At 44.7% G+C, this 26,249-nt stretch overlaps 1 protein-coding gene across 1 annotated transcript in view; it reads right to left on the bottom strand.

Annotated features, from left to right (window-relative positions):
* Window positions 1-25,113, bottom strand: part of LOC311115974 (short transient receptor potential channel 4-like) — a gene marked incomplete at both ends in the record, with an annotated part of 34,962 nt that extends 9,849 nt beyond the window's left edge. The window contains 2 exons of the mRNA XM_084191090.1: window positions 23,227-23,445; window positions 24,955-25,113. Coding sequence (XP_084047216.1) covers window positions 23,227-23,445; window positions 24,955-25,113 — 378 coding nt within the window. The remainder of the gene's footprint in view (window positions 1-23,226; window positions 23,446-24,954) is intronic.
* Window positions 25,114-26,249: the final 1,136 nt, after the last annotated feature.

Below are 26,249 nucleotides of genomic sequence, written 5' to 3'. Positions count from 1 at the left end.
TCTCCCCTTTCCATAGAGGGGTCATATTAGTTTGTAGCCCAAATAGTTTGGACACTACAGACAGAAGTTTGGCACATCGGCGGTACCGACTTCAGACGAGTCCCGTGGGGCTTGTGGGGGTCGTAGAGCAAAACGGAGAACATCCAATGTGTTCGTTATTCAAACGGTTCATACGCTACAGACGTTTTCGTGAGAAGACAGATTTTCGGGATGTCTCCTGGTCTGACAAACATTCCTGTAGCTCTGCCACATTCTACCACAGATGCGGAAGGACGACGTCGGCGGATGTGGTGGATTGAGACACAGCCCATTAAAAAAACCTCTCTCTTGCTTACTACACGGACAGACTTGAATTGGGATTATTTTATTATGTTAATTCAATTGATGTACATTTGAGTCAAAAGACAATTTTCTAACCATAGACGTCAAATGGTTCTGGGATTGATTGCTCTGGCCTGCACAGCCCATTTATTTATTCATTTTATTTTGTATTGGTTGCAATTGTGAACAATACTCAGCCCTGTGTTATAGAGATGAATAGAGAGCACTCAGCCCTGTGTTATAGAGATGAATAGAGAACACTCAGCCATGTGTTATAGAGATGAATAGAGAGCCCTCAGCCCTGTGTTATAGAGATGAATAGAGAGCCCTCAGCCCTGTGTTATAGAGATGAATAGAGAGCACTCAGCCCTGTGTTATAGAGATGAATAGAGATCACTCAGCCCTGTGTTATAGAGATGAATAGAGAGCACTCAGCCCTGTGTTATAGAGATGAATAGAGAGCACTCAGCCCTGTGTTATAGAGATGAATAGAGAGCACTCAGCCCTGTGTTATAGAAATGAATAGAGAGCACTCAGACCTGTGTTATAGAAATGAATAGAGAGCACTCAGCCCTGTGTTATAGAAATGAATAGAGAGCACTCAGCCCTGTGTTATAGAAATGAATAGAGAGCACTCAGCCCTGTGTTATAGAGATGAATAGAGATCACTCAGCCCTGAGTTATAGAAATGAATAGAGAGCACTCAGCCCTGTGTTATAGATATGAATACAGAGCCCTCAGCCCTGTGTTATAGAGATGAATAGAGAGCACTCGGCCCTGTGTTATAGAGATGAATAGAGAGCACTCGGCCCTGTGTTATAGAGATGAATAGAGATCACACAGCCCTGTGTTATAGAGATGAATAGAGAGCACTCAGCCCTGTGTTATAGAGATGAACAGAGAGCACTCAGCCCTGTGTTATATAGATTAATAGAGAGCCCTCAGCCCTGTGTTATAGAGATGAATAGAGAGCCCTCAGCCCTGTGTTATAGAGATGAATAGAGAGCACTCAGCCCTGTGTTATAGAGATGAATAGAGATCACTCAGCCCTGTGTTATAGAGATGAATAGAGAGCACTCAGCCCTGTGTTATAGAGATGAATAGAGAGCACTCAGCCCTGTGTTATAGAGATGAATAGAGAGCACTCAGCCCTGTGTTATAGAAATGAATAGAGAGCACTCAGACCTGTGTTATAGAAATGAATAGAGAGCACTCAGCCCTGTGTTATAGAAATGAATAGAGAGCTCTCAGCCCTGTGTTATAGAAATGAATAGAGAGCACTCAGCCATGTGTTATAGAGATGAATAGAGATCACTCAGCCCTGAGTTATAGAAATGAATAGAGAGCACTCAGCCCTGTGTTATAGATATGAATACAGAGCCCTCAGCCCTGTGTTATAGAGATGAATAGAGAGCACTCGGCCCTGTGTTATAGAGATGAATAGAGAGCACTCGGCCCTGTGTTATAGAGATGAATAGAGATCACACAGCCCTGTGTTATAGAGATGAATAGAGAGCACTCAGCCCTGTGTTATAGAGATGAACAGAGAGCACTCAGCCCTGTGTTATATAGATTAATAGAGAGCACTCAGCCCTGTGTTGTAGAGATGAATAGAGAGCACTCAGCCCTGTGTTATAGAGATGAATAGAGAGCACTCAGCCCTGTGTTCTAGAGATGAATAGAGAGCACTAAGCCCTGTGTTATAGAGATGAATAGAGAGCACTCAGCCCTATGTTATAGAGATGACTGGAGAGCACTAAGTCCTGTGTTAGAGATGAATAGAGAGCACTAAGCCCTGTGTTATAGAGATGAATAGAGAGCACTCAGCCCTGTGTTATAGAGATGAATAGAGAGCACTCAGCCCTGTGTTATAGAGATTAATAGAGAGCACTCAGCCCTGTGTTATAGAGATGAATAGAGAGCACTCAGCCCTGTGTTATAGAAAAGAATAGAGAGCACTCAGCCCTGTGTTATAGAGATGAATAGGGAGCACTCAGCCCTGTGTTATAGAAATGAATAGAGAGCACTCAGCCCTGTGTTATAGAGATGAATAGAGAGCACTCAGCCCTGTGTTATAGAGATGAATAGAGAGCACTCAGCCCTGTGTTATAGAGATGAATAGAGAGCACTCAGCCCTGTGTTATAGAGATGAATAGAGAACACTCAGCCCTGTGTTATAGAGATTAATAGAGAGCCCTCAGCCCTGTGTTATAGAGATGAATAGAGAGCCCTCAGCCCTGTGTTATAGAGATGAATAGAGAGCACTCAGCCCTGTGTTATAGAGATTAATAGAGAGCACTCAGCCCTGTGTTATAGAGATGAATAGAGAGCACTCAGCCCTGTGTTATAGAGATGAATAGAGAGCACTCAGCCCTGTGTTATAGAGATTAATAGAGAGCACTCAGCCCTGTGTTATAGAGATGAATAGAGAGCACTCAGCCCTGTGTTATAGAGATGAATAGAGAGCCCTCAGCCCTGTGTTATAGAGATGAATAGAGAGCACTCAGCCCTGTGTTATAGAGATGAATAGAGAGCACTCAGCCCTGTGTTATAGAGATTAATAGAGAGCACTCAGCCCTGTGTTATAGAGATGAATAGAGAGCACTCAGCCCTGTGTTATAGAGATTAATAGAGAGCACTCAGCCCTGTGTTATAGAGATGAATAGAGAGCACTCAGCCCTGTGTTATAGAGATTAATAGAGAGCACTCAGCCCTGTGTTATAGAGATGAATAGAGAGCCCTCAGCCCTGTGTTATAGAGATTAATAGAGAGCACTCAGCCCTGTGTTATAGAGATTAATAGAGAGCACTCAGCCCTGTGTTATAGAGATGAATAGAGAGCACTCACTTTACACGTCATAAACGTAGTAGAGCCAGTCAGCTGTTATTCCTGACCATTTCAGGAAGGTAATGGGAGTTCTAGGCAGTTGCTGACTACCAATCCAGTCCATTCTCCTTCCCCTAACACTCTCTCTCTCTGAGCCCCCAACATGTTTAGTGTTGTTCCAAAGCAGTGTAGGTAAAAACCATTCAGGGAGTAAGATAACCTCTGGGATATAGGGAACAGACGAACGCAGCCCCAGTCACGCAGAGGATCAGGACCTCTGGGATATAGGGAACAGACGAACGCAGCCCCAGTCACGCAGAGGATCAGGACCTCTGGGATATAGGGAACAGACGAACGCAGCCCCAGTCACGCAGAGGATCAGGACCTCTGGGATATAGGGAACAGACGAACGCAGCCCCAGTCACGCAGAGGATCAGGACCTCTGGGATATAGGGAACAGACGAACGCAGCCCCAGTCACGCAGAGGATCAGGACCTCTGGGATATAGGGAACAGACGAACGCAGCCCCAGTCACGCAGAGGATCAGGACCTCTGGGATATAGGGAACAGACGAACGCAGCCCCAGTCACGCAGAGGATCAGGACCTCTGGGATATAGGGAACAGACGAACGCAGCCCCAGTCACGCAGAGGATCAGGACCTCTGGGATATAGGGAACAGACGAACGCAGCCCCAGTCACGCAGAGGATCAGGACCTCTGGGATATAGGGAACAGACGAACGCAGCCCCAGTCACGCAGAGGATCAGGACCTCTGGGATATAGGGAACAGACGAACGCAGCCCCAGTCACGCAGAGGATCAGGACCTCTGGGATATAGGGAACAGACGAACGCAGCCCCAGTCACGCAGAGGATCAGGACCTCTGGGATATAGGGAACAGACGAACGCAGCCCCAGTCACGCAGAGGATCAGGACCTCTGGGATATAGGGAACAGACGAACGCAGCCCCAGTCACGCAGAGGATCAGGACCTCTGGGATATAGGGAACAGACGAACGCAGCCCCAGTCACGCAGAGGATCAGGACCTCTGGGATATAGGGAACAGACGAACGCAGCCCCAGTCACGCAGAGGATCAGGACCTCTGGGATATAGGGAACAGACGAACGCAGCCCCAGTCACGCAGAGGATCAGGACCTCTGGGATATAGGGAACAGACGAACACAGCCCCAGTCACGCAGAGGATCAGGACCTCTGGGATATAGGGAACAGACGAACGCAGCCCCAGTCACGCAGAGGATCAGGACCTCTGGGATATAGGGAACAGACGAACGCAGCCCCAGTCACGCAGAGGATCAGGACCTCTGGGATATAGGGAACAGACGAACGCAGCCCCAGTCACGCAGAGGATCAGGACCTCTGGGATATAGGGAACAGACGAACGCAGCCCCAGTCACGCAGAGGATCAGGACCTCTGGGATATAGGGAACAGACGAACGCAGCCCCAGTCACGCAGAGGATCAGGACCTCTGGGATATAGGGAACAGACGAACGCAGCCCCAGTCACGCAGAGGATCAGGACCTCTGGGATATAGGGAACAGACGAACGCAGCCCCAGTCACGCAGAGGATCAGGACCTCTGGGATATAGGGAACAGACGAACGCAGCCCCAGTCACGCAGAGGATCAGGACCTCTGGGATATAGGGAACAGACGAACGCAGCCCCAGTCACGCAGAGGATCAGGACCTCTGGGATATAGGGAACAGACGAACGCAGCCCCAGTCACGCAGAGGATCAGGACCTCTGGGATATAGGGAACAGACGAACGCAGCCCCAGTCACGCAGAGGATCAGGACCTCTGGGATATAGGGAACAGACGAACGCAGCCCCAGTCACGCAGAGGATCAGGACCTCTGGGATATAGGGAACAGACGAACGCAGCCCCAGTCACGCAGAGGATCAGGACCTCTGGGATATAGGGAACAGACGAACGCAGCCCCAGTCACGCAGAGGATCAGGACCTCTGGGATATAGGGAACAGACGAACGCAGCCCCAGTCACGCAGAGGATCAGGACCTCTGGGATATAGGGAACAGACGAACGCAGCCCCAGTCACGCAGAGGATCAGGACCTCTGGGATATAGGGAACAGACGAACGCAGCCCCAGTCACGCAGAGGATCAGGACCTCTGGGATATAGGGAACAGACGAACGCAGCCCCAGTCACGCAGAGGATCAGGACCTCTGGGATATAGGGAACAGACGAACGCAGCCCCAGTCACGCAGAGGATCAGGACCTCTGGGATATAGGGAATAGACGAACGCAGCCCCAGTCACGCAGAGGATCAGGACAAATCAGAGGCATATTTAATACATGTCTTGTATTGAAGATTCCTTTTATTTCATATCTTTTCAGACAATAATTTAGCTTAAGAGCAAACTCAGTCTCTGATCAGCTTATCTCCTTCTGTCTAACCCCCTCGGATAACTGCTGTCACTCACACCGACTGGAAGACAGGAGTGTGTGAATGTGTGTAAAATAGATTCCATCTCTTTATTTTAATGAAAACATCCTTTATCTGATCTCACTGATGGAGAGAGCAAGGAAAAAAATAAAGGACAAATGGAGGGAGAGAGGAAAATAAGGTGGTTGCCTTTCCCATTGCCCTTTGGGCCCCGGTTAAAAGTAGTGAACTAAGGAGAAAAGGCCAGGGTGTCATTTGGGACAAAGACAGGGTTAGTCACAGACAGGGTTAGTCACAGACTGTGTTAGTCACATACAGGGTTATTAGTTACAGACAGGGTTATTAGTTACAGACAGGGTTATTAGTTACGGACAGGGTTATTAGTTACAGACAGGGTTATTAGTTACGGACAGGGTTATTAGTTACAGACAGGGTTATTAGTTACAGACAGGGTTATTAGTTACGGACAGGGTTATTAGTTACAGACAGGGTTATTAGTTACAGACAGGGTTATTAGATGCAGACAGGGTTATTAGTTACAGACAGGGTTATTAGTTACGGACAGGGTTATTAGTTACAGACTGGGTTATTAGTTACAGACAGGGTTATTAGATGCAGACAGGGTTATTAGTTACAGACAGGGTTATTAGTCACAGACTGGGTTATTAGATGCAGACAGGGTTAGTAGTCACAGACAGGGTTAGTCAGAGACAGGGTTAGTCACAGACAGGGTTATTAGTTACAGACAGGGTTAGTCACAGACAGGGTTAGTTAGAGACAGGGTTAGTTAGAGACAGGGTTAGTTAGAGACATAGTTATTAGTTACGGACAGGGTTAGTTACAGACAGGGTTAGTTAGAGACAGGGTTAGTCAGAGACAGGGTTAGTTAGAAACAGGGTTATTAGTTACGGACAAGGTTAGTTAGAGACAGGGTTATTAGTTACGGACAGGGTTAGTCAGAGACAGGGTTAGTTAGAGACAGGGTTAGTTAGAGACAGGGTTAGTTAGAGACAGGGTTATTAGTTACAGACAGGGTTAGTTAGAGACAGGGTTAGTTAGAGACAGGGTTAGTCAGAGACAGGGTTAGTTAGAGACAGGGTTAGTTAGAGACAGGGTTAGTCAGAGACAGGGTTAGTTAGAGACAGGGTTAGTTACAGACATAGTTATTAGTTACGGACAGGGTTAGTTACAGACAGGGTTAGTCAGAGACAGGGTTAGTTACAGACAGGGTTAGTCAGAGACAGGGTTAGTCAGAGACAGGGTTAGTCAGAGACAGGGTTAGTTAGAGACAGGGTTAGTTACAGACATAGTTATTAGTTACGGACAGGGTTAGTTACAGACAGGGTTAGTAAGAGACAGGGTTAGTCAGAGACAGGGTTAGTTAGAGACAGGGTTAGTTACAGACATAGTTATTAGTTACGGACAGGGTTAGTTACAGACAGGGTTAGTCAGAGACAGGGTTAGTCAGAGACAGGGTTAGTTACAGACATAGTTATTAGTCACAGACAGGGTTAGTTACAGACAGGGTTAGTCAGAGACAGGGTTAGTTACAGACATAGTTATTAGTTACGGGCAGGGTTAGTTACAGACAGGGTTAGTCACAGAGAGGGTTAGTCAGAGACAGGGTTATTAGTTACAGACAGGGTTAGTCAGAGACAGGGTTATTAGTTACAGACAGGGTTAGTTACAGACAGGGTTATTAGTTACAGACAGGGTTAGTCACAGACAGGGTTAGTCACAGACAGGGTTATTAGTTACAGACAGGGTTAGTCACAGACAGGGTTAGTTACAGACAGGGTTAGCACAGACAGGGTTAGTCACAGACAGGATTAGTCACAGACAGGGTTATTAGTTACAGACAGGGTTAGTCACAGACAGGGTTAGTTACAGACAGGGTTAGCACAGACAGGGTTAGTCACAGACAGAGTTAGTTACAGACAGGGTTAGTCACAGACAGGGTTAGCACAGACAGGGTTAGTCACAGACAGGATTATTAGTCACAGACAGGGTTATTATTCACATATGGGGTTATTAGTCACATACTGTGTTAGTCACAGACAGGGTTATTAGTTACGGACAGGGTTATTAGTTACAGACAGGATTATTAGTTACAGACAGGGTTATTAGTCACAGACTGGGTTATTAGATGCAGACAGGGTTAGTAGTTACAGACAGGGTTTTAAGTCACAGACAGGGTTAGTCACAGACAGGGTTAGTCAGAGACAGGGTTAGTCAGAGACAGGGTTAGTTACAGACAGGGTTATTAGTTACGGACAAGGTTAGTTACAGACAGGGTTAGTCAGAGACAGGGTTAGTCAGAGACAGGGTTAGTTACAGACAGGGTTAGTCACAGACAGGGTTAGTCACAGACAGGGTTAGTTACAGACAGGGTTAGTCACAGACAGGGTTAGTCACAGACAGGGTTAGTTACAGACAGGGTTAGTTACAGACAGGGTTATTAGTTACGGACAAGGTTAGTTACAGACAGGGTTAGTCAGAGACAGGGTTAGTCAGAGACAGGGTTAGTTAGAGACAGGGTTAGTTACAGACAGGGTTAGTCACAGACAGGGTTAGTCAGAGACAGGGTTAGTTACAGACAGGGTTAGTCACAGACAGGGTTAGTGACAGACAGGATCACAGACAGGAAAATAAATTCATAGTGCTTTTGCGTGGTAGGCAAGGGCACATATCAAACTTCTCATCAGGTCTTGCTTGACTGATACCCAGCCTAATGTTGGGTATCTCTGAAATATGCCACAAACAAATCACATTTAGATGTTGAGGAAAGTTCACATAGGTTTGCAGGGGTAGGATTTATCATCAAATAATCTACACCTAATGGCTGCACACTGTGCACCGACACAGACTGGGGTGTGTGTGTGTGTGTGTGTGTGTGTGTGTGTGTGCACGTGTCGGTGTTGGTTTGGTCGGTGTCGGTATGGTTGGAGAGATGGTGCTTTATGCTAATAGCGGTGCAGGAATGAAATGAAATGATAGCCCACTCGTCCATGTAATGTTTATTCATTACGTTACTCATATTGAGGACAGGAGAAGAGAGGCCTGCACAATATTGATGATGAATATGAATGCAACCACACAGTGTGTGTGTGTGTGTGTGTGTGTGTGTGTGTGTGTGTGTGTGTGTGTGTGTGTGTGTGTGTGTGTGTGTGTGTGTGTGTGTGTGTGAAGGGGTAAGAGTAGCTGTTAGATCAGACAGTGTAGGGCAGTGTGTCCCAAACTCGGTCCTGGGAACCCCAAGGGGTGCACGTTTAGGTTTTATGCCCTAACACTATACAGCCAATTCAAATAATCAAAGCTTAATGATGAACTCATTATTTGAATCAGCTGTGCTAGTGCTAGGGCATAAAACCTAAACGTGCACCCAGGCAGGGCCCCCAGGACCGAGTTTGGGAAACCCTGGTGTCGGGTGTCCACCAACTCTGCCCAGAGGGTGATGAAATGTCACTTCCTTATGTTATAAAATCAATTTCACCAAGACAAATATGATTATTCATGTCTCTCCTCTTCTGTTCTCTCCTCCTCTGTTCTCTCCTCCTCCTCTGTTCTCTCCTCTTCTGTTCTCTCCTCCTCCTCTGTTCTCTCCTCTTCTGTTCTCTCCTCTTCTGTTCTGTCCTCCTCCTCTGTTCTCTCCTCCTCTGTTCTCTCCTCTTCTGTTCTGTCCTCCTCTGTTCTCTCCTCTTCTGTTCTCTCCTCTTCTGTTCTCTCCTCTTCTGTTCTCGCCTCCTCTTCTGTTCTCTCCTCTTCTGTTCTCTCCTCTTCTGTTCTCTCCTCTTCTGTTCTCGCCTCCTCTTCTGTTCTCTCCTCTTCTGTTCTGTCCTCCTCTGTTCTCTCCTCTTCTGTTCTCTCCTCTTCTGTTCTCTCCTCTTCTGTTCTCTCCTCCTCTGTTCTCTCCTCCTCTGTTCTCTCCTCCTCTGTTCTCTCCTCCTCTGTTCTCTCCTCTTCTGTTCTCTCCTCTTCTGTTCTCTCCTCTTCTGTTCTCGCCTCCTCTTCTGTTCTCTCCTCTTCTGTTCTCTCCTCTTCTGTTCTCTCCTCTTCTGTTCTCGCCTCCTCTTCTGTTCTCTCCTCCTCTGTTCTCTCCTCTTCTGTTCTCTCCTCTTCTGTTCTCTCCTCTTCTGTTCTCTCCTCTTCTGTTCTCTCCTCCTCTGTTCTCTCCTCTTCTGTTCTGTCCTCCTCTGTTCTCTCCTCCTCTGTTCTCTCCTCTTCTGTTCTCTCCTCTTCTGTTCTCGCCTCCTCTTCTGTTCTCTCCTCTTCTGTTCTCTCCTCCTCTGTTCTCTCCTCTTCTGTTCTGTCCTCCTCTGTTCTCTCCTCCTCTGTTCTCTCCTCTTCTGTTCTCTCCTCTTCTGTTCTCGCCTCCTCTTCTGTTCTCTCCTCTTCTGTTCTCTCCTCCTCTGTTCTCTCCTCCTCTGTTCTCTCCTCCTCTGTTCTCTCCTCTTCTGTTCTCTCTTCTGTTCTCGCCTCCTCTTCTGTTCTCTCCTCCTCTGTTCTCTCCTCTTCTGTTCTCTCTTCTGTTCTCGCCTCCTCTTCTGTTCTCTCCTCTTCTGTTCTCGCCTCCTCTTCTGTTCTCTCCTCCTCTGTTCTCTCCTCCTCTGTTCTCTCCTCCTCTGTTCTCTCCTCCTCCTCTGTTCTCTAATACTCTCTTCTCTCCTGCAACTACAGTAGTGATTCTGATTCTGACAGAGATTCTGATGCTTTTGAGGAGAGAGAAACAAGGTTGACTGATCTCTGTTTTGAAACGTTAAATTAAAAATAATATTAAGAAAACAACTTAATGAAAGATCCCTTTTCAGTCTGTCTTTTATATATCTACACAGAAAATGCTATATTATTCTCCAGATATGCGTCCACATATTTCAGCGTTAGATTTACACACTGCTTAGTGTAAAGCCTTATTTGTATATTTCCCAGAGTGCCTTTGAGGTGAATTGTAGAGTTACCAACAATAACTTTATTTGTTAGTGACAGACACATGGTTGTTGCTTTCACCCATTTTCAGTCCTGTGGCCTTCAAATGAGATCCTAAGCTAATATGTTATCATTCAAATTAAATGCTTGAACACAGTACGTATTAAGGACTAGTACAGTGGCCATAAACCCTTAAGAGTCTATTGACATACCAGTGCGTCAATCTAAGTAACATAATTCAAAAAAATCAACCTGTAATAGAGCATGCTGGGAAATATGATAATGATGGGCGTGGTTTTTGTTGAACACTGGTTATTAACTCCAACACTGGGGTTCTTTTACACCAATGAGTGTTCATTTAATACTTAAATAGTTAATTTAACACCTGATTCAACACTGGCCAATTTGATGTGTACTCTCGTATAGATAAGAGTCGCGATCTTCCAGGCTTTGTATACATTCATCTAAAATTCATGCTGCAACAACTACAGTCCTCCTATCTCCATCCTGTTAAGTAGGAAAACCCTTCACAACAACAAGACGAATGTGGAGTCAACTCTGTAGATGTCACGTTCGTTAACAGACGAGACGGACCAAGGCGCAGCGTGATAAGCATACATGTTTATTTAACGAATAAACACCACGACAAAACAACAAACGAAACGTGAAGTCCAAGGTAGCATATACACACACAACATACCTTACACGGAACAAGATCCCACAACTAACAGGTGCCAACACCCTGCCTAAGTATTGTCTCCAATCAGAGACAACGAGCGACAGCTGTCTCTGATTGGGAACCACCCCGGCCAACATAGATCTACACATACTAGATCTACACATAGAAAATCAACATAGCACAACACAACACAGAAAATACACACCCTGACTCAACAAATACGAGTCCCTAGAGTCAGGGTGTGACAGTAGAGCTTGATAAAAGGAATTCAGTCAAACATACAACTGAAGGGAGCGTCCCAAATGGCACCCTATTCCCTTCACAGTGCACTACTTTTGACCAGGGGAGCCCATTGGGAATAGGGTACAATTTGGGATGCACAACTGAAATATCTCTTAATAACAGAAGCCTTGGGAGCCACAAGGGCTGTGAAGCTAGGATCCAAATCATTCCCATCAATGGGGGGCCAGTATAAAAAAAAAATGTATTCACTGACTGTAAGTCGCTCTGGATAAGAGCGTCTGCTAAATGACTAAAATGTAAATGTAAATGTAATATAAACAGGAGAAAATAAAGACACAATAGATGGCCTGCAACACTGCAGAAGTGTTATAGAGGAAACATCGGTCAGACAGCTGCGGGCAGCAAGACTAACACAGACCCCAAAATCAATCTGGGGATTAATAAATCTCCCGGCAGAAGATGACAATAGCAATAAATGGGATGCACAATTTTCTCTCTCTCTCTCTCTCTTCTCCCCCTCCCCCTCCCCTCCCCTCCCTCTCTCTCTCTCTCTCTCTCTCTCTTCTCTCTCTCTCTCTCTCTCTCTCTTTCTTCTCTCTCTCTCTCTCTCGCTCTCTCTCTCGCTCACTCACTCAAAGGGAGGTATTGGCAAAGCAACTGAAATAGATAATAAACAAAAGTGAGAAGACAAAAAAGTAGTACGAATAGTAGAGGAAGATAAAGAAACAGATAAATAGAATAATATGGGTTGTATTTACAATGTTGTTTATGCTTCACTGGTTGCCCTTTTCTCATGACAACGGGCCACAAATCTTGCTGCTGTGATGGCACACTGCGGTATTTCGCCTAACAGATATGGGAGTTTATCAATGTTTGATTAGTTTTCAAATTTTTTGTGGGTCTGTGTGATCTGTGGGAAATATGTGTCTCTAATATGGTCATAAATTTGGCAGGAGGTTAGGAAGTGCACCTCAGTTTTCCACCTCATTTTGTGGGCAGTGTGCACATAGCCTGTCTTCTCTTGAGAGCCAGGTCTGCCTACGGTGGCCTTTCTCAATAGCAAGGCTATGCTCACTGAGTCTGTACATAGTCAAAGCTTTTCATAAGTTTGGGTCAGTCACAGTGGTTAGGTATTCTGCCACTGTGTACTCTCTGTTTAGGACCACATAGCATTCAAATTTGTTCTTTGGTTGATTCTTTCCATTGTGTCAAATTATATTTTTGCTTTCTCATCATTTGGTTGGGCAACGGGTTCTATAACTGATTCAATTATTTTGAGCCAGATCCTAATTGGGATGTCGAGTTTTATGTTCCTTTTGATGGCCTAGAAGGCCCTTCTTGCCTTGTCCCTTAGATATATACACATACAGTGGGGAAAAAAGTATTTAGTCAGCCACCAATTGTGCAAGTTCTCCAACTTAAAAAGATGAGAGAGGCCTGTCATTTTCATCATAGGTACACGTCAACTATGACAGACAAAATGAGAAAAAAAATTCCAGAAAATCACATTGTAGGATTTTTAATGAATTTATTTTCAAATGATGGTGGAAAATAAGTATTTGGTCAATAACAAAAGTTTCTCAATACTTTGTTATATACCCTTTGTTGGCAATGACACAGGTCAAACGTTTTCTGTAAGTCTTCACAAGGTTTTCACACACTGTTGCTGGTTTTTGGCCCATTCCTCCATGCAGATCTCCTCTAGAGCAGTGATGTTTTGGGGCTGTCGCTGGGCAACACAGACTTTCAACTCCCTACAAAGATTTTCTATGGGGTTGAGATCTGGAGACTGGCTAGGCCACTCCAGGACCTTGAAATGCTTCTTACGAAGCCACTCCTTCGTTGCCCGGGCGGTGTGTTTGGGATCATTGTCATGCTGAAAGACCCAGCCACGTTTCATCTTCAATGCCCTTGCTAATGGAAGGAGGCTTTCACTCAAAATCTCACGATACATGGCCCCATTCATTCTTTCCTTTACACGGATCAGTCGTCCTGGTCCCTTTGCAGAAAAACAGCCCCAAAGCATGATGTTTCCACCCCCATGCTTCACAGTAGGTATGGTGTTCTTTGGATGCAACTCAGAATTCTTTGTCCTCCAAACACGACGAGTTGAGTTTTTACCAAAAAGTTCTATTTTGGTTTCATCTGACCATATGACATTCTCCCAATCCTCTTCTGGATCATCCAAATGCACTCTAGCAAACTTCAGACGGGCCTGGACATGTACTGGCTTAAGCAGGGGGACACGTCTGGCACTGCAGGATTTGAGTCCCTGGCGGCGTAGTGTGTTACTGATGGTAGGCTTTGTTACTTTGGTCGCAGCTCTCTGCAGGTCATTCACTAGGTCCCCCCGTGTGGTTCTGGGATTTTTGCTCACCGTTCTTGTGATCATTTTGACCCCACGGGGTGAGATCTTGCGTGGAGCCCCAGATCGAGGGAGATTATCAGTGGTCTTGTATGTCTTCCATTTCCTAATAATTGCTCCCACAGTTGATTTCTTCAAACCAAGCTGCTTACCTATTGCAGATTCAGTCTTCCCAGCCTGGTGCAGGTCTACAATTTTGTTTCTGGTGTCCTTTGACAGCTCTTTGGTCTTGGCCATAGTGGAGTTTGGAGTGTGACTGTTTGAGGTTGTGGACAGGTGTCTTTTATACTGATAACAAGTTCAAACAGGTGCCATTAATACAGGTAATGAGTGGAGGACAGAGGAGCCTCTTAAAGAAGAAGTTACAGGTCTGTGAGATCCAGAAATCTTGCTTGTTTGTAGGTGACCAAATACTTATTTTCCACCATAATTTGCAAATAAATTCATAAAAAATCCTACAATGTGATTTTCTGGAAAGAAATTTCTCAATTTGTCTATCATAGTTGACGTGTACCTATGAGGAAAATTACAGGCCTCTCTCATCTTTTTAAGTGGGAGAACTTGCACAATTGATGGCTGACTAAATACTTTTTTTCCCCACTGTATATGCTCTGTAGCTCAGCTGGTAGAGCACGGTGCTTGTAACGCCAAGGTAGTGGGTTCGATCCCCGGGACCACCCATACACAAAAATGTATGCACGCATGACTGTAAGTCGCTTTGGATAAAAGCATCTGCTAAATGGCATATTATTATTATTATTATTATATTTAAGTGATTTAAAATGTCTGCCCCTCTTACCTGACAGGGCTGTTCCACAACGGAGAGGCTTTAATAGAGAACATATTGGTTCTGCATCTAGGAACCCTAAGCAGACCGGTTCCTTGGGAGCAGAGCACCCTCACTGGGTTGTATGGAACAAGCATGTCTGTCAGATAAGAGGGGCCAAGGCCATGCAGGAATTTAAAATCAGACCAAGATTTGACAGGCAGCCAGTGTAGTGCAGATAAAAACTGCTCTTTCCTTCAAGTGTTGGTTAAAGTCCCCGCTGCAGTGTTCTGGACAAGTTGTATGCTTCTAATAGTAGAGTCTGAGCAGCTGGACAGGAGGACATTACAGTAGTCTAGATTATATTACAGTCTGAGCAGCTGGACAGGAGGACATTACAGTAGTCTAGATTATATTAGAGTCTGAGCAGCTGGACAGGAGGACATTACAGTAGTCTAGATTATATTAGAGTCTGAGCAGCTGGACAGGAGGACATTACAGTAGTCTAGATTATATTAGAGTCTGAGCAGCTGGACAGGAGGACATTACAGTAGTCTAGATTATATTAGAGTCTGAGCAGTTGGACAGGAGGACATTACAGTAGTCTAGATTATATTAGAGTCTGAGCAGCTGGACAGGAGGACATTACAGTAGTCTAGATTATATTAGAGTCTGAGCAGCTGGACAGGAGGACATTACAGTAGTCTAGATTATATTAGAGTCTGATCAACTGGACAGGAGGGCATTACAGTAGTCTAGATTATATTAGGGTCTGATCAGCTGGACAGGAGGACATTACAGTAGTCTAGATTATATTAGAGTCTGATCAACTGGACAGGAGGGCATTACAGTAGTCTAGATTATATTAGAGTCTGAGCAGCTGGACGGGAGGACATTACAGTAGTCTAGATTATATTAGAGTCTGAGCAGCTGGACAGGAGGGCATTACAATAGTCTAGATTATATTAGAGTCTGATCAGCTGGACAGGAGGACATTACAGTAGTCTATGTTATATTAGAGTCTGATCAGCTGGACAGGAGGACATTACAGTAGTCTAGATTATATTACAGTCTGAGCAGCTGGACAGGAGGGCATTACAGTAGTCTAGATTATATTAGAGTCTGATCAGCTGGACAGGAGGACATTACAGTAGTCTAGATTATATTACAGTCTGAGCAGCTGGACAGGAGGGCATTACAGTAGTCTAGATTATATTAGAGTATGATCAGCTGGACAGGAGGACATTACAGTAGACTAGATTATATTACAGTCTGAGCAGCTGGACAGGAGGACATTACAGTAGTCTAGATTATAGTAGAGTCTGAGCAGCTGGACGGGAGGACATTACAGTAGTCTAGATTATAGTAGAGTCTGATCAGCTGGACAGGAGGACATTACAGTAGTCTAGATTATATTAGAGTCTGAGCAGCTGGACAGGAGGACATTACAGTAGTCTAGATTATATTAGAGTCTGAGCAGCTGGACAGGAGGACATTACAGTAGTCTAGATTATATTAGAGTCTGAGCAGCTGGACAGGAGGACATTACAGTAGTCTAGATTATATTAGAGTCTGAGCAGCTGGACAGGAGGACATTACAGTAGTCTAGATTATATTAGAGTCTGAACAGCTGGACAGGAGGACATTACAGTAGTCTAGATTATATTAGAGTCTGAGCAGCTGGACAGGAGGACATTACAGTTGTCTAGTCTAGATGAAACAAATGCATGGACCAGAGATGAAGTGTCTAATTCTGATATGTTGTTCTGGATATGCTTTTTATGTGGTTATCAAAAGTTAGGTTAGGGTCAAAGGTAACAACCAAGGTTTTTAACAACCATGTTAGGTGTAATGACGCAACCATCAACGTTGAGAGTGAGGTCTGACACAGCCTTGTGGAAGTTACCTGTGGTGTTGATGTTTAGGCCGAGGTATGTATAATTATTTGTGAGCTCTAGGGAAATGGTGTCTAAATGGAATTTGTATCTGTTGTCCTGGCAACTGTACCTTTTTTGGAACACCATTATTTTTGTCTTACTGAGATTTACTGTCAGGGCCCAGGTCTGACATAATCTGTGCAGAACATCTAGGTGCTGCTGTAGGCCCTCCTTGGTTGGGGACAGAAGCACCAATTAATCTGCAAACAGTAAACATTTGACTTCTGATTCTAGTAGAGTGAGGCTGGGTGCTGCAGACTGTTCTAGTGCGCTCGCCAATTCATTGATATACAGTATACTGTATGTTGAAGAGGGTGGGGCTCAAGCTGATTGATTAATTGATTTTATAATGTCATATGATTTTCCCCCAACACCGCATTCCATAATTTTGTATAGCAGACCCTCATGCCAAATTGAGTCAAAAGCTTTTTTGAAATCAACAATGCATGAGAAGTCCTTCCTTTTGCTTATTTGTCAATTAGGGTGTGCAGGGTGTATACGTGGTCTGTCGTACGGTATTTTGGTAAGAAGCAAATTTGACATTTGTTCAGGACATTGTCTTCACTGAGGAAATGTTGGAGTCTGCTGTTGATGGTACTGCAGAGGATTTTTCAAAGATTACTGTTGATGCAGATTCCACTGTAATTATTGGGGTCAACTTTGTCTCCACTTTTGTGGATTGGTTCCAAATATTGGGGAAGATGCCAGAGCTGAGGATGATGTTAAAGATGTTAAGTATAACCAATTTGAATTTGTGGTCTATATATTTTATCATTTCATTAAGATACCATCAACACCACAGGCCTTTTTTGGGCTGGAGGGTTTGTATTTTGTCCTGTAGTTCATTCAATGTAATTGGATAATCCAGTGGGTTCTGGTAGTCTTTAATAGCTGATTCTAAGATTTGTAGTTGATCATGTATATGCTTTTAATGTTTGTTCTTTGTTCTAAAGCCGAAAATATTTGAGAAGTGGTTTATCCATACATCTCCATTTTGGATAGATAACTCTTCGTGTTGTTGTTTTTCAGTGTGTTCCCAATTTTCCCAGAAGTGGTTCGATTCTATGGATTCTTCTATTACATTGAGCTGAATTCTGATGTGCTGTTCATTCTTTTCTCATAGTGTATTTCTGTATTGTTTTAGTTTTTCACCATATTGAAGACGTAGGCTCAGGTTATCTGGGTCACTATGTTTTTGGTTAGATAGGTTTCTCAATTTCTTTCTTATGGCTTTGCATTCTTCATCAAACCATTTGTCATTGTTGTTAATTATCTTGGGTTGTCTGCTTGACATTTTTAGATTTGATAGTGAAGCTGAAAGGTCAAATATACTGTTTAGGCTTTCTACTGCCATGTTTACACCTTCACTAATGCAGTGGAACGTTTTGTCCAGGAAGTTGTCTGAAAGGGATTGGATTTGTTGTTGCCCAATTATTTTTTGATGGGTTTCTACACCACTTTCCTTCCCTGTATAGTGCTGACTGAACTCTCTGAGAGACTCTGGGTTGAGGTCAGTGATAAAGTAGTCTACAGTACTACTGCCAAGGGATGAGCTGTAGGTGTACCTACCGTAGGAGTCCCCTCGAAGCCTATCATTGACTATGTACATATCCAGCGTGCGACAGAGCTGAAGGAGTTGTGACCCCTTTTTGTTGGTTGTTTTGTCGTATTTGTGTCTATGGGGGCATATTTGGGAGGGAATGCTGTCACCTCCAGGTAGGTGTTGGTCCCCCTGTGTCAGGTTCTTGTCCAGTTCTGGCGTTTAGGTCACCACAGACTACTAGTACATGTCCCTGGGCCTGGAAATGGTTGATCTCCCCCTCTAGGATGGAAAAGCGGTCTTCATTAATGTCTGGGGATTCTAGTGGGGGGATATACTGTAGATAGCGCACAGCAGGAGATTTTTCTCTGTCGCGATAATTTCCTTTTGAATTTCTAGCCAAAAGGAAATTAATGTTCCTGTTTTGATTAATTTCATAGTGGATAAGGTCTGCTCTATACCAAATTAGCATACCCCCTGAATCTCTTCCCTGTTTCACACCTGGTAGTTTAGTGGATGGGACTACCAGCTCTCTGTAACACTCTCCCTCTCCATTCTACCTCTCAATAGATGAGATGTACTTTCCTCTCCGACAACCTTTTAGAGTAATAGATGAACCACTCTATACAGGACAGGGAAATTCAGAGGCAATTTAAGGGCTTTATTGGCATGGGAAACATATGTTTACATTGCCAAAGCAAGTGAAATAGATAATAAACAAATGTGAAACAAACAAAATTCTCTCTCTCTCTCTCTCTCTCTCTCTCTCTCTCTCTCTCTCTCTCTCTCTCTCTCTCTCTCTCTCTCTCTCTCTCTCTCTCTCTCTCTCTCTCTCTCTCTCTCTCTCTCTCTCTCTCTCTCTCTCTCTCTCTCTCTCTCTCTCTCTCTCATTATGTAGCCCATTAATGTAAAGAGACAAAGCCCTGAGGACAGTTTGGAGCGAATCACCTGGTCGGTTTTATCTCTCTGTCCCTCTGAGTAAATCCAATAAGCAGTGTCCATCTCTCTCCTCTCTCTCCACACACACACACAGACACACACACACACACACACACTTTGTCCTCCTCTCTTTCTCTCTCCCTCCACACACACACACACACACACACACACACACACACTTTGTCCGCCTCTCTTTCTCTCTCCACACACACACACACACACACACACACACACACACACACACACACACACACACACTTTGTCCGCCTCTCTTTCTCTCTCTCTCTATTTCACCCTGTCTGTCCCTCTGGCTCTCTCACTTTCGCTTCATCTCAGCCTCTCTCCCTCCCAAACTGAAGTAACAACATGGGAACCAACAACCCCCCGTGGCCCTGGCTGCCAGCTGAAGTAACAACATGGGAACCAACAACCCCCCGTGGCCCTGGCTGCCAGCTGAAGTAACAACATGGGAACCAACATCCCCCCGTGGCCCTGGCTGCCAGCTGAAGTAACAACATGGGAACCAACAACCCCCCGTGGCCCTGGCTGCCAGCTGAAGTAACAACATGGGAACCAACAACCCCCCGTGGCCCTGGCTGCCAGCTGAAGTAACATTAACATATTGTATTAGTGTTTGCATGTGTGCGTGTGCGTGTGTGTGTCACAGTATTAGCATATTGTGGCAATTGTAATTGTGTTTGATGAATTAAAACCAACACAAAAACTGGTGGTCCCTGAGCAGGTGCTGAGAGAGACAGAGAGACAGAGAGAAGAGAGAGAGAGAGCGAGAGAGCGAGAGAGCGAGAGCGAGCGAGAGAGAGAGAGAGAGAGAGAGAGAGAGAGAGAGAGAGAGAGAGCAGGTTACAGAGAGAGCGAGAGCGCGTGCGCGAGAGAGAGAGAGGGTTACTGATAGAGACGGAGAGAGAGCAGCATTGTCTTCTTCAAACAGTAATCAGTAGCTTCATCTCCTGTTTCTGTAGCGTGAGGCAGCTTGATGTACAAGTACGCTCCTTGGACAGGACGCTAGTCTATCGCAGGGCCCTACCCCCAATCTATCCATTTAATGCTGAGTGCCAAGCAGAGACACATTGGGTCCCACTTTTCCCATCTTTGGTATGACTCTGCAGGGATCAAACTCCCAACCTTCCAATCTCAGGATGGACACTTACTACAAGGCCATTGAGTTGGTTTCCCACAGCTCTAAATACAGACTCCTAAACATTTCCCCACACCTGTAAGTGATAGTGGTAGGTAGCCTCAAGGTTACTAGTTCGAATCCGGGAGCCGACAAGGTAAAAAATCTCTTTCTGTGTCCTTGAGCAAGGCAGTTAACACCGGTGACCTTGGCTGTGACCCCACTCTCAGGGGGATCCACTGGGCACACACTGGTTGAATCAATGTTGTTTCCACGTCATTTCAATGAAATTACGCTGAACCAACGTGGAATTGACATCTGTTGCCAGTGGCGAGTTGGGATATGCAAGAAACACATTTCCATTTCACACTTGTACAAGTGTGTAACAGGACTAGGGCTGTTGCGGTGACCCCAGTAAAACTCCACGTGACTGTTGAATCATGATAATCTCCTCTTATGCACTCTGGACATGCATTGGTGGTACTCAACTCGCTATCGACCATCAGGTCCTAATGGCCTGGTACTCAGGGCTCTATTGTCCCTCTAACCATCAGGTCCTAATGGCCTGGTACTCAGGGCTCTATTGTCCCTCTAACCATCAGGTCCTAATGGCCTGGTACTCAGGGCTCTATTGTCCCTCTAACCATCAGGTCCTAATGGCCTGGTACTCAGGGCTCTATTGTCCCTCTAACCATCAGGTCCTAATGGCCTGGTACTCAGGGCTCTATTGTCCCTCTAACCATTCTGACACCAACGCAACCGTGAATCACATCAAACACATCATCAAAACAGTATTGTGCTTTTAAAACTCACCTCACTGTGATGATCAATTTTGAAGAAAGAAGTTCAACAACAGGTTGAAACTGAGTGGAAAACATGATCGTTGTGGATGTTGTTTCAAAAGCTTAACACAACGAAATGGACAGCGCTTTCTAAGGTGATGATTCATTCACAACCCTCATATGCATATTAGAGCTTACGCATAGGCCTCTAAATGAGCCCAAGCCCCCCCAAAAAAAACCTTAATTAAAATAATGTTTGTTCCGTTATACAATACATAGCCTACCACATATTACGCACGGCAGAAAAACATCAACAAAACAAAAAACGGATTTAAGATGTCTTTGGTACATAATTGGACTAGCCTACACTCCAAAATTAAACTAATTGTAGTAATTGCCTTTGGTTGTGGAATGTGCTATTATGCACTCTGGATGGACTGGTTACCTTATGCTACGCTGCAAACTTTCTATCCATGAGTCTGGGAGAGAAGGTATAGGTCTAGGCCATGCTGTTGGTTCATTGGGAGAGAAGGTATAGGTCTAGGCCATGCTGTTGGTTCATTGGGAGAGAAGGTATAGGTCTAGGCCATGCTGTTGGTTCATTGGGAGAGAAGGTATAGGCCTAGGCCATGCTGTTGGTTCATTGGGAGAGAAGGTATAGGCCTAGGCCATGCTGTTGGTTCATTGGGAGAGAAGGTATAGGCCTAGGCCATGCTGTTGGTTCATTGGGAGAGAAGGTATAGGCCTAGGCCATGCTGTTGGTTCATTGGGAGAGAAGGTATAGGTCTAGGCCATGCTGTTGGTTCATTGGGAGAGAAGGTATAGGTCTAGGCCATGCTGTTGGTTCATTGGGAGAGAAGGTATAGGCCTAGGCCATGCTGTTGGTTCATTGGGAGAGAAGGTATAGGCCTAGGCCATGCTGTTGGTTCATTGACTGTGCAGAGCGGCTTACAGAGTTAGTCTACAATTTTAGTGAATTTTATTTTGAATATCCTAGTAATAGGGCTTTTTTTTTTTCATAATTATTAAGCTGACACATAACCTTTAGCTACAGTAATATCTCACCAGCGCTCTCCTTCCTTCCAAGCGCAGAGAGAGGGCTGTTGCGGTGACCAACAGTTTAATGAAATATGTTTAGTTGTGAAAACATGTTGCTATCGATGTTACGGAACTGATTTCACTTGGTTTCCCAAATTAAGCACTGGGTAGCTGCAGGAACAGGGTTGGAGAGCCCAGTGGCATACAGCGTTTAGGCAGGATATCACCTGTCGCGCAGGCTGCATGCTCATCAAACAGCCGTTGATGGTGGAGTGAAATAACCGAACTAGCATTATTGAAAAACGAAAACGGCGGGAAAGCAGCCTCCATTTGCTATTCCAGTGCATAGGCCTACAGATTAAATATATTTTTTTCCCCTGCCCCTGTTCCTGCCCATTTGATAAATGGACCATTCAAAAATCGATTTGACATTTTAGTAAAGACAACATTAAATTGAGAATAGTCTGATGGGTGAAAATATGATCACTTGATGAGAGAACAGTGTGTGCAGCCTGATGCAAGCTTATTTTGCGACTTTCTCAAATCATCAATAGCCTATATTCGTATCATGCAGCCCATATCTGTTTTTGATTTCTAAGAAATTCAAAGATTTGTATCATTCACAACTAAAGTTGCCTAAAATCTCTAAATCTAGCATATACAGTAGGACCTGTCTCAAATGATCACTTTTACGCTCAACAAAGCCACGTCATATGCAACATTGCAATTTCTTTAAATATCATTTTTTATTTTATTCAGTTAAGTTTAATTATAGTCTTCTTACTATAAAATCATATAAAATAAATATTTAATAATTGATAAATAACATAAAATAATAGTATGGAACTTAAACACATCTTGTCAGTTAAATGAACAAGCCTACAGCATACAGCAACTAACACAGCTACACCTACAGCCAGCTAACTAACACACAGCAGGCAACTCACATTCTGTACTTTTGAAATACATTTTCTTCATTTCATAATGTTTCTTTTTTTTTTTTTTTTTTTTTTTACCTGCCTAAAATAAATAACGGATTTGTTGTGATGGCGTATATTAAATCGATTTATTATACTTTATGTAGATGTTCCAAAGGAGCGCACAAGCGTCTTGTATGGAGCTCGTATGCACGGAGGGCATGGAGATGCTAAATGTGTTTCTGTTAATTAACGGTCAATTACCATGAGATCCGGCATCTTTTGCATGACAATAACCAGCTGACAAAATGACCGCCACAGCCCTAAACAGGACAAATATAAGCCCCAACAATTTATTATTACTATTACCCCCCCCCCCCCCCCCCCCTTACCTGCATGCCTCCGCTGGATTTCTTGTGGTTGAGCAGAAGCTCCACGGCCCCCACCACCTCTTTGCGGATGGCGTGCAGCAGAGCATCACCAACATACACGTTAAAGCTCAGCAGTAGTTCTATGATCTCCAGGTTCTCGTTCTCTATGGCGATCAGCAGAGCTGTGCGGCCCAACGGGTCTATACAGTTAATGTTGATCTTGAAGTAGATCTCAGCCTCCTATGGAGAAGGGACAAAGAGATAGGATTTTTTGAGTCATGAAAACTCAGGGATGATTGGGAAGGGATGATAATGGCAGTTCCATATCAAAATAATTATCATGGTAAGTAACATTGAAGGTCAACTTACAGTGCCTTCGGAAAGTATTCAGACCCCTTGACATTTTCCACATTTTGTTACGTTACAGCCTTATTCTAAAATGGATTAAAGAAATACAAATCCTCAGCAATCTACACACAATACCCCATAACGACAAAGCAAAAACAGGTTAAGAAATGTTAGCAAATTTATAACAAATAAAAAACAGAAATACCTTATTTACATAAGTATTCAGACCCTTTGCTATGACACTCGAAATTGAGCTCAGGTGCATCCTGTTTCCATTGATCATCCTTGAGATGTTTCTACAACTTAATTGGAGTCCACCTGTGGTAAATTCAATTGATTGGACATGATTTGGAACCAAAAACCAAGCCATGAGGTCGAAGGAATTGTCCGTAGAGCTCAGAGACAGGATTGTGTCAACGCACAAATCTGGGGAAGGGTACCAAAACATTTTTGCAGCATTGAAGCCACTCCTCAGTAAAATGCATTTGACAGCCCGCTTGGAGTTTGCCAAAAGGCACCTAAAGACTCTCAGACCATGATAAACAAGATTATCTGGTCTGATGAAACCAAGATTGAACTCTTTGGCTTGAATGCCAAGCATCACGTCTGGAGGAAACCTGGCACCATCCCTACGGTGAAGCATGGTGGTGGCAAAATCGTGCTGTGGGGATGTTTTTCAGCAGCAGGGACTGGGAGACTAGTCAGGATCGAGGCAAAGATGAACGGAGCAAAGTACAGAGAGCTCCTTGATGAAAACCTGCTCCAGATCGCTCAGGACCTCAGACTGGGGCAAAGGTTCACCTTCCAACAGGACAATGACCCTAAGCACACAGCCAAGACAACGCAGGAGTGGCTTCGGGACAAGTCTCTGAATGTCCTTGAGTGGCCCAGCCAGAGCCCGGACTTGAACCCGATCGAACATCTCTGGAGAGACCTGAAAATAGCTGTGCAGCAACGCTCCCCATCCAACCTGACAGAGCTTGAGAGGATCTGCAGAGAATAATCGGAGAAACTCCCCAAATACAGGTGTGCCAACCTTGTAGAGTCATACCCAATAAGATTCTATGCTGTTATCGCTGCCAAAGGTGCTTCAACAAAGTACTGTGTAAAGGGTCTGAATACTTATGTAAATTTGATATTTCAGTTTCTTATTTTGAATAAATTAGCACCAAAAAAATCAATTTAATCAATTTTAGAATAAGGCTGTAACGTAACCAGATGTGGAAAAAGTCAAGGGGTCTGAATACTTTCTGAAGGCACTGTATATGAACTCTCTTTTGAATAAGTTATTTCTTACCTCAACCTTTAATTGAAGGTGCTGACCATCAATCCACCGAAAACTTCCAAGCACACACGCACATGCACACACACACACATTCCCACCAATCCATCCATCCCTACCTCCAGGGCCTGTTTGACACTGCCGTAGTCTCCCTTCTCCACGGTTCCCAGATAGGCCTTCTCCAGGGAAGACAGCTCCGACTCAGACCGGACGATCCGCAGAGGGATACGGTCCCGGTACGAAGAGCTGTCTGTCCGCCGGTAGAACAGCTGAGACATCTCACCTCACTTCAACTCAGCTTTTACGGCAGGTGCTGTTGTGAGTGATGCTGTGGCTAGGGCATCACAGACTGTGGCGGGACAGAGAGGGTGTGAGAGGGGCAATGAGAGAAGCCCAAGAGACGCTGGGTGAGACATTTATTGAGAGATAATGGGGTAGGGGTGATATAATCAAGTAAGTCTTTATTAGTTGTGTACATTGTGTTGTATATTGATGGTTGACGTAACCAAAACCAAGAGAGAGAACAAGATAGATAGAGAGAGAGTGATAGAGAGGGGAAGAGAGAGAGATAGAGATAGTGAGAGAGAGATAGTCATTAGCAAATGTCAAATTGGCTTCTTACCAAAATACCATTTGACAGACCACGTATATACCCTGAACACCCGTATTGACAAACAAACAAAGCAAAACAAAAGCAAAGTCTTCCCATGCTTTGTTGATATCAAAAAAAGCTTTTGACTCAATTTGGCATAAGGGTCTGCTATACAAATTGATGGAAAGCGGTGTTGGAGGAAAAACATGACAATATAGAATTAATGTACACAAAAAACAAGTGTGCAGTTAAAATTGGCAATAAACACACATTTCTTTCCTCAGGGTCGTGGGGTGAGACAGGGATGCATCTTGAGCCCCACCCTCTTCAACATTTATATCACCCTACTAGAATCTGAAGACAAATGTCTACTGTTTGCTGATGATCTGGTGCTTCAGTCACCAACCAAGGAGGGCCAACAGCAGCACCTGGGTCTTCTGTACAGATTCTGTCAGACTTGGACCCTGGGGAATGCTGTCTCCTCTGGGGTAGAACACCGAGCCCCTCGGTTCTAGCAGACCTTGAGGACGTCTATCCGGTTAGCAACCTCTCACTACCTCTAAGCTCTCCCCTGTACTGCCCTCCTGGAAGCTTTATGGGCCCTGTACGGCCTTCCTGGAAGCTTTATGGGCCCTGTACGGCCCTCCTGGAAGCTTTATGGGCCCTGTACGGCCCTCCTGGAAGCTTTATGGGCCCTGTACGGCTGGTGAGCAATCAGCCCCTTGAATACTCACCAGCCTCAATCAGCCCCAGATAGTCCCAGCCGGAGGACCCGTCGAGACCTGGCACGTCCAGCAGAGGGAGACACCGCCGTGTGATGTA

This window comes from Coregonus lavaretus (assembly GCF_964263955.1).
Source record: "Coregonus lavaretus genome assembly, contig: HAP1_SCAFFOLD_217, whole genome shotgun sequence".
Lineage (NCBI taxonomy): Eukaryota > Metazoa > Chordata > Actinopteri > Salmoniformes > Salmonidae > Coregonus > Coregonus lavaretus.
Note: the sequence above shows the minus strand (reverse complement) of the source record. Positions and strands in the feature narration are given on the sequence as shown.